At 44.2% G+C, this 9,721-nt stretch overlaps 1 protein-coding gene across 1 annotated transcript; it reads right to left on the bottom strand.

The window, feature by feature from the left end:
* On the bottom strand, positions 1–3,906 carry mstnb (myostatin b). The gene is made up of 3 exons (XM_018696695.2): positions 3,427–3,906; positions 2,644–3,014; positions 1–1,813 (listed from the first exon to the last, which is right to left on the bottom strand). The coding sequence occupies exons 1-3, from the start codon at positions 3,803–3,805 to the stop codon at positions 1,433–1,435; spliced, it is 1,131 nt and encodes a 376-aa protein (XP_018552211.1). The 5' UTR covers positions 3,806–3,906; the 3' UTR covers positions 1–1,432.
* Positions 3,907–9,721: the final 5,815 nt, after the last annotated feature.

The following is a 9,721-nucleotide window of genomic DNA, read 5'->3' as shown; positions in this document are numbered from 1 at the left end:
TCAAACAAGCTAGAAACTTTATTTGTTAGAACAAGTACATAGAGTTGCTGTATTACATTTTTTTTTTTGTCTTGATAGATTGTGGTTTTATACATTTACCAACAGTGGTTTAGAAAGGCAACTCCTAATGGAAACAATGGCATATGTATACAATACAAATTAGCAAACATATCAAAATCAGTTTTTACAACTTTTGTAGCAACCAATTCTTTCTATTGGTGTGCCATAGTGCAAACTGTGTTGTTTGTAAGACAGAGTTTAAGCATGATCTCAACATTCATACATCTAACAATCCATGTTCTCTGTCTTAAACACATTTTCATTTGTAGGCGGCATTCATTGTGCCTTCAGTTCAAGTCCTTCTGTCCAGTAATGTGAATTTACAATCAGAACAATTCAAGTGTATTGGGCAGGTCTGGCTGTTTTGTTGGATAGTGATTATGACTGAGCAAGAATGCTCCTTGGTCGGGTATGTTGCTGTGTGTATGTATGGCAAAAGTACATGATGACCTGTCAAGACCTAAAGTGGTACTTCATCCTGGTGGAACATTTTTTGTCGATAGGATCTCAGGAGTGATCAATCGTCACGTCACTACCTGCACTTAGGCATTTATTTCAAAGTTCTGAGCATTGTTAAACTTAAAGTTTGACCTTGTACAGGAAAGATCATGACATGCATCTTAATTTTCCAAATGAGTTAATGTTGCAAGTTTTGTTTGAGTTTTAAAAATGGCAGTAATAAAGTAGCGGTGACTAAGGGTTTGCCGTACTGTCATTTTGGTTTCATAATTTTAACTCCTATGAACCTATGTGTACTAAAGCATGTTCTACCAGTGTGAGATATCACTCTTAGGACTCTCCAGCTGTGTTTTTCCAAGCCCTTTCAAAAAGTCCTTGAGGATTCCCGGTTTCACTCTGAAAACATAAACTCGAAAAATGATTATCACAAACATATAGCTTAGCAAAAAGTGTAATAGGTTGTATGTTGGCTATGAGTGGAGTGGAGTGGAGTAGATGACATATGACTATAATCTGTCAGCATGTTTGTATAACTGGATAAAGCACAGAACACTGAGACAATGGGAAAAAAAAAGAAGTTTTTTTTAGATAACTTTGATCATTTCTGTCTACATTCACTCCAAGGTCCAGCATGTGTGTGCACATTTATGTGTGTTCCTGTAGCGATCTGACTTCAAGCCTCTATGGCTAAGATTTCACTGGAAGAAAGAAAAGAGCTATGATGGTTTGAAAGCACTGCCCTGCGGGAAGGTCGGGCTGTTTGTGGCCTCTACTCTGGTTCTATTGCACCGTGTTCTGCAGGAAAGCATTGGAACTGGTGGATTGGTTGTGTCAACAAGTCTGAAGTTGGAGGCCGGGGTGAGCCACAGCCCCTCCGTCCCCCCATCCCTCTCGCCAGGATCTCCGTCCCAACTCAAGAGCATCCACAACGGTCCACCACCATGGAGGGGATCTTGCCATAGATGATTTGCTCTTTGCGGTTAAAGTAGAGCATGTTGATGGGCGACATCTTGGTGGGGGTACAGCAGGGGCCCGCGGTCCCTCTGGGGTTGGCCTTGTTCACCAGGTGGGTATGAGGGTACTTCTGCAAGTGCATGTACTCACACTCCCCGGAGCAATAGTTGGCCTTGTAGCGCTTTGGGGCAATAATCCAGTCCCAGCCAAAGTCTTCAAAGTCAACTGTGAGCGGATAGCGGCAGCACCGGGACTCTGGCGAGTTCTCATCACAGTCCAGGCCCGTGTCTCTCCTGGCTCGCCTGGGACCCTCTGAGATCTTCACCTCCATGAACGGTTGCTGAAACAATACAGCGTGTATTAAAACTTTGTAAGTAACAAGTTTGCTAAAAGAGGCGGATGACAGCATTCAATTTACATCTTTCAATCTGGTGCCCTCGACCTTTGATGCTGGTTTTCAAACATGGCAGGATAATATTATGAAACTTTGAGTTTTAAAGAAATTAAATCAACTGACGGTTGGTTAACCACAGTCGTCTAGGTATGCTAATTGCCCCTGAGTCTGGTGCCAGTATTTGAGCCGTGTGATGTGTGTTTGTCATTGATAGTAGCAGTGTGTGTGTGCAGGCAATTACTCTGATTTGCACAGTCACACAGAATACTTTAAGGAATGTGAAGCAGGTCAACTTTTATGTAATCGAGCAGTAAGATTTGAGGTTATTACGGACTGGGCATCTCTCCAAATGCAGGTGTATGCCTACATGGAGTCTGTGTTATTAACAGCTTTCAAAAGTCTTTTAAATCTTAATTCCTTCTTCCAGCAGTAAAATGCATTAATGTTTAACCACCTGTTGATTCTACAAAGCCTCGCTGCACTCTGAAAGCTCTGGAAGCCTGAAGTTGAAACCTCTGTACAGTACAACTGTCTTGAAAGCACAGTTAGAATCTGGATTTTTATAAATATTTGTTCTTTCAGGTGCTCATTATCATACGACTAGGACTGGGATCCCAGATCACGATCTGATCCATCAAGTGCAGCAGTAAATAGGTCTGCACACATGCACCCACACTGTACATTTACTGATGAAATAAAGGGCCAATCACCACTTACAGTAAAAAAAAAACCTCACCAATAGGTTCTGTTAAATGAGAAATAAAGGTTCGGCTCACCAGTCCTTCCTCTCCTGGTTCCACGGAGGTCACGGCCAAGTCATTTCCCCTCGAATCGAAGGCGTTAATCTCGATGCCCCAGTTGGTCTCCGGCTGCCGCAGCCACACAGTCAACACTTGTTTGACGTCTATACTTTGCCAAGAGCTGACCCCGGAATTCACGTCGATCTTCAGGGAACGGATCCGTATGTGCCTGTTCCCGTCTGTGACCGGCATCAGGCGGGAGATTTGCAGGAACACGGTGGTCGCCTCGTCCGACGGGCGCAAATGCACCCAGAGCTGCGCCCGCACTACGCGACTGGCTTGAAACTTTTGAGTAAAAGAGAAAAAGCAGCACTTTGGTTCCCCATCCACTTGGACGATGGACTCAGCTGGGGAGAGACAGAGGGAGAAGTGGTTCTCTATGTTTACTGACCATGTGTGATTGAGATTTACAGACAGAAATAAACTGGTGTAAACAGAAATCCATGGCACGGCATTTGAACTCTGGAAGTGGACTATTAAAGTTCATAAAAACCTTACAATCCCTGTGCGTAATGACCACGCGCGCTGTCTGACAAACTGCATTGATCCATATACTGTTATAGCTCTTGGTAATATTTGTATATCCACATTTCTAACATTAAAACCCGGTAAAATAAAATTAAGCTACGTGTTGTCAAAATAAAGCCTATTTATAGAATCTCCCGTGCGCTCTGCCCCGTGCGTAAAAGTCTATTTTGGAGACAAGTGAGCTCGTCCTTTTCATCATGCAAAAAAGCGAAATAAAAAAAAAAAACTTACGTTCAGTGGCCATCATCATTATTGTCTCTGTGATGGCGTGCTCATCATCCTCCTCCATAACTACATCCTTGTTGTCATCTCCCACCACGTCGTACTGGTCGAGGAGCTGCTGAAGCGGCGGCGCTTTCGGCAGGAGCTGCTTCACTATATCTCGGCTGATATTCGGAGCTTCTTTCATTCGCAGTTTGCTCAGAATTTGAGATTTTATGGCGTTTAATCGCATGGTTTTAATCTGCTGCCGGACCTCGCAGGTAGCGCACTGCTCCGTGTCTTCTGGGCTGGTGGCGGAGGGCTGCTGGTGCGTTTCTTGGTCACTCAAAACTACTGGACCCAAAGCAATCAGCAAACTAAGATAGAGCACAATCTGAGACAGATGCATTGTCTCTAACGGTGTGAAGTTTGATTCAGAAAAAAGATCCCCCCGGTGTGTGCTGGACCTAATGCGTGACTGAACTGCGTTTGGATTAATGTCGCACACTCATAGGCATCATACTTTATTAGCGCACACCTTTTTATACTCCAACTTTAGCCTCTTTTGTGTCGTCAAAAACTATGATTGGCTGGACCGGCAACAATGAATTTTAACCGACTGACATGAAAACTTTTTTTCGCTGTCAAACCATAAAGGGATGCAGACTGTAAGCATGTACTGAGCGTGGCCACAGTTAGATAAATTCACTTTTCTTACGGTGATTGGGCAATGCGCACAGGGGCGCAGACTGAACTGTGTGCAATATCTACAGTCCTGATGAACCTCAAGTTATACATCCAAAACAACAGATGATATCAGAAAAACAAAACAAATATTCATACAGCCTTCCCTCCACACCCCCATCCAAAAGAAAACATTTCAAAATAAACTGTTATTGTTATTGTTATTTACATTAACCACGGACATGATAAGTCTGTTGAGGGATGGCCGTGAACAGTATATGGATCGATGCATCGATGTGGGAGTAAATTTCACACAAGAGGAAAAATAAGAATAATGATCTGATCGAATGTCAGTCTGATTATTTCTGTTGGTGTAGTTTGTTAAGGTCGGGTTTATTTGTGAGATGCGGGATTATCGATTCACGTAAACGTCAAAAGTGGAGATGCATGATCTCCTGAACGGAAAAGTAAAATCAGCGGAGATCAAGAAAATCCCTGGTCCAGGATTTCTTCAAATCCTTGCTGGTGAAACCTGGTTGTAGCACATGAGGAGATAGTGCCATCGTGTGGCAAGAGGTTAACACCCGCATCAGAAACACCAGCTGGAGCACAAAAGCATCTGGCAACCAAATAACATAACATAACATAACATAACATAACATAACATAACATAACATAACATAACATATTAGGCTACATTCAGTAAAAGAAATCTTCCCAGGCAGCCCATTGTGTAAAGCCACTTAATAAGAAGGCGGAACTGTTCTTTGCTGTATTTGCTGTATGGTTGTGATAAATGCCTGTTTTTTTTTGTTTTTGTTTTTTTGTTTTTGTTAATGACATATTTATGTAAGAAAATCGAGGCTGCTGTAGGCTTTTAATTGTTACTGCACAGATGGTGCACATGTTGGCTTATCTTTATTTGTAAGTCCTCAACTAAGAGTTACTAGAGACTAAGAGTGCTAGTTCTAATTGGACACCCAAGAGAAACATACAGCCCACAGCTGTACATACTGTATCTACTGACAAATACTAGTAATTGAATTATTTTTCAGAAAGACATATTCAGTCAAACGTAAAAGACATTTCTATTCAAACATTGTGACATTGCAACCTGGTCGGTGGCTGCTTTACACTGACACTAAATCCTGGAGCACCACAGGGATGTGAGCTCGGTCTCCTTCTGTTCTCTCTTACCCACGGCTGCTTTGCCATGTACAGTTCTAACACCATTTGCAAGTTTGCTGATGATACCACCATACTGGGCCTCATCATGGATGGTGGTGGGTATTATTACAGAGAGGAAGTCAGGGCCCTATCACAGTGGTGCAATGGTTTCAGCATCCCATCCAGAACCAACAGGTTGGTGAATAGCTTCTACCTGTAGGTGATCAGAATGCTGAATAGCCACATCTTCCACTTTTTGTATGTTAAAATGATTCATGAGCGCATCACCAACTGCTGCTAGGAACTAATCTGGATTGGGACATTGGACTAGTCAAGGACTCAGACCAGACCTGTGCAGTCAAAATCTCCTCTCATCTACACAGTTTAACTTTGTTATTTACACCTATCAGCCTCAACATTAAAACCACTGACAGGTGAGGTAAATAACATTGATCATTTTGTTACAATACAGTGTTCTGCTGGGAAACTTTGGGTCATTCATCTGGACATTACTTTGAGACATACTACCCACCTTAACATTGTTGTAGACTAAGCACACCCTTCCATGGCAACAGCACTCCCCAACGGCAGGGGCCTCCCCCAGCAGTACAACGCTCCCATCACACCACAAAACTGCTCAGAAATGTCTCGAGGAACACGAGAAAGGAGCACCAAGGAGTTGACCTGGTCTGTAGAATACCTTTGTCTCACCACAAACATTTCATAGTACAGTTGAATTAACATAATGTGCAGAAGAAAAGTAAACTTGAACTTGAAAATATGAGACACCAAGTTTACTTAATAAAAGTTATGATACGTTTAAGTACAGATTTTAATTAAACTGACATGAAAATCAGTGTTGAAAAGCAAATGAATACATTTATTCAAAATGTCGAGGTACCATTTTGTTAGACTTTACACTTCCACTTCACATATTTCACAGACAAAAATTGTGCAACAAAAAGAGTTATTATTGCTGTGGTTTATCGTTATTTACAGTAGAGTATTTAAAGTTTTTGGTGCAGTACTTATGAGTGCGGCCGCCAGGTGGCAGTGTTGCAGCAGCAGCAGCAGGTGTTGGTGCAGAGCCAGTCAGTGCGCTGCCCGAACACCGCTGCGGCTCGGGTAATTGCCGTGGAGCGTTGTTAGTGTCGTTGGCGCTGAAGTCAGTCCAGACCTCTGATTTCTCCGCACTCAGCGTTGACCGACGTGAAGGCAACGGGGGAACAGTCTGCCAGTCTGGTCCACCAGTTTGGGATTTGTTGTTGTTTTTCTCCTCTCAGAGATTATTTTGAAATCTGGTGGGGAGCGCTTCATTCTGCAGCAACCAAACCAGTGAACAGTAGCAGCGGTGGCGGCGGCGGCGGCGGCAACGGCAGCAACTTGGGGGATAATTTTGTTTCTTCGCACGTTGCATACAATCAATAACGTTCAAGTTTGACGTTCAGATCTGCTGTTTGAGGAGCTGAGGAGAGCGGCGCGACACCAGGTGATGTCCGGATTATTATTTACTTGAACGACCTTGGGTTATTTCTTTTGTCGCCGGATTATTTTTTCGGTGGGATGGAGAAAAACCTGACGCTGTTGCCACACTCTGTTAAAAGTATGTACAGCTGCACGGTATCACAGCGTGTTCTGTTGACATATTTATTTTAATCTCAAGGTTGCGGAGAGATATTTCCACTGAGGCTCAGACGCTCCACACCGTTGTTCAAATAAGTCAGTTATCAGGTTGAAACCAAATCCTATATGGTTGTCTAACAGCTCGTGGGTGTTCTCAGTTTTGTGCACCTTAAGTTTAAAACACAGTTCCATCTAATCTCATTGACATGATATCAGATCTGGGAGGGAGATTTTTCTTTGCATTTAATAATCGCGTGTAGACGTGAAGACCTCCAGTGTTGTTTTACTCAGGGAGACTCCCCGCTCTGCATAAATCATTCATGGCCTGCGTGTTGTGTAGACTACAGCATGCAGCTTTCTGAATGAAGCACATGTTTCCTGTGCGCCAAGGCCTGTAGTCTTAGAAAAAAAAAAAAAAAGGAGCTGTCACTGTGAATCAGGCTGCGAGGCTCGGTTAGTGGAACAGATGGGGAGCCAGGCTTACAACAGGACAGCATCAGTGCACTCAAGCTAGACACAGACGTCCCTGTGACATGCTATACAAAATAGGCCGAGGGATTGAGTCATAAAACACCCTGAAGTAGAGGAGGGGGGTGGGGAGGTGGGGGTTTGATGAATGAGTAACACATTTGATGTGCAAGGGGAGCAGAGCGCGTTGAGAAAAAAATTGACCCTGCAGAGGTGAGCGATGTCCAGGCCATGACCCTAGAGCCAGCCACTGGAGCCTTGGTAACATAGCTTCTGCAGCCGCTATGAAATTCGTTCACAATCCTTTCCTCGTTCCTGCCATCTGGTATTTTTAGGCTGCCTCTGATGGAAAATAAATCACTGAAATCCTCCCTCTTCCCCCATCTCTTTTCCACTCTCCTTCTCTCTGCAGCTGAGGAAGGGATGAGCTCTCGTCAGCAAGGGAGCAGGACTGCCTGTTTCAACGCTGCCAGACCCACACAGGGATGGGCCTCCTAGCTGGTCGCCCTCCAGCGCCCTCTAAATCGCCACCCCCTGCTCTGTAACACCCCCTGATCATCACACATGTTGGCACTCGGACATGGATGAGAGTGGGAGTGGATGACGGGGGCACAGAGGTGACTGCAGCAGAAAGGAAGTCGAGGGAAGCACGGGGTCGCTTCTGGGATGTACTGAATGTTGATGTACAAGTCACAAATCTGACCAAAGACTCTTGCACCTTACTGCCACCACACATCTGCCACCCTAAGGTAAATCAATGCTACATCGCTCAGAGTATGGGGTGTGTCAAATCCAAGAGGAGTGACTCTGGACCCCAAAATGCAAATTCCACAGAGAAGGCAGAAGGCAAAACCAGGGGGACGAGGGGCGAGAAAGCCTACTTGGTTCACTCCGAGATGGGTTCGACGGCGGAGAACTCCCCTCAGGTCAACCCAGTGCTTCTGGAGTACGCCCAGAAGCTCTCAGAGGAGATTGTGGCTCGGGCTGTGCAGCAGTGGGTGGAGGTAGACCGCCGCTACAGTGACATCCCCTACATTGAATGTGACGTACCATGACATGGGGGGTGGGGGGGTGTCACTGTGAAGAGGCCAGGCCGAGCTGAGACTGCTTTGACACCGATACTGGAGGTTCTACATGTGAAACAAGGTCAACAGTCTCAAACACATTTGTTCAGAACGAATCATTCAAGCCTCTACCTGCTGTGAGCAGGAATATGAATGGGCTGTCAGTAATTCAGTTTTGACCTCTTTTTAGATTGGATTATAATTGGACTGAGTCTAAAAACCCTCTTCCAAAGCGACCAAAGCACTCTGATCCTTTCCACGTTTCTGTGATTATCTGTTTCAAAGCTGGAGCCTTACTGAAGCAAAGCATCTTCAGTTGGATATCATCTTTCTCAGACCTTATTTGTCCCCTCAGTCCCAATAGGTGTTGGCTCTCCCTGCCTGGACTCATAATGCAAAGCAAGAAATCCTCCCGCTTGGAATCATAATGTTCCTCTCTGCCAGTGAAAGTCTATCCTGTCCATTGATGCTGTCCTGGGGCCAAGGCTCTCTCCTCTTACGAAGGAAGTTATTTATAGATCCCTTCATTTGGTGAAGGCTCTCATTTGAAAAACCTTTACTGGTATCGCCAGGTCAAAAACACGCCCAACTGCCCAGCTCCCACTGGTTTGACAAAAGGGCCCATAGGCTGAAGTTCTCTATTAATGGCCTCCCTGGAGATCTTGTGGCAGAGCCGCAACGAGGAGCATCATCCTCAGCTGTTTACCCCACTGCCATTAGGCAGCCTTGACCACAGCCATCCATCCACCAGGCGGGGTCCAGGAAATTATGTGTACAAATGGTGCATTTCCTGCACTCCAGGATATTCTGTAGAGGAAATTTTGACATTAGGACTCAGATCACAGGGGACCCAAGGGAATGAGGATCGACACGCTTGTGCTTGTCAACAGAACTGAACAAAATCAAAAAACAAAAAAACTTATGGTTTTAGCTAAAATGTTGTAGGCCTTTTTGTCAACATTGTGTCATAGTACAATGTCTAACTGAGAAATACTGCCATCTGCCCTATAGAGGACAACAGCAAAACAAATATGCAAACCTTGAAATCCATGGCATTTCAATCTAGTATGTATCTCTCTCTCTCACACACAGATATATATATATATATATATATATATATATATGCATATGTGTGTGTGTGTGTGTGTGTATGTATGTAAAATATGCCATCTTTAAATAGTGTGGTGCTGCTCTATTACAGAGGGCAACAATACATACCAGGGGACAGAGTAGATATATTTGGAATAGAGGTTCACAACCGCCAAAGTCCTTAATGAATGTTACTATGAGCTCAAAAGAATTTAGGAGGCTTCTGTGAA

The sequence above is a fragment of the Lates calcarifer genome, linkage group LG1, assembly GCF_001640805.2.
Source record: "Lates calcarifer isolate ASB-BC8 linkage group LG1, TLL_Latcal_v3, whole genome shotgun sequence".
Lineage (NCBI taxonomy): Eukaryota > Metazoa > Chordata > Actinopteri > Centropomidae > Lates > Lates calcarifer.
This window is presented reverse-complemented; position numbering and strand designations above follow the sequence as displayed.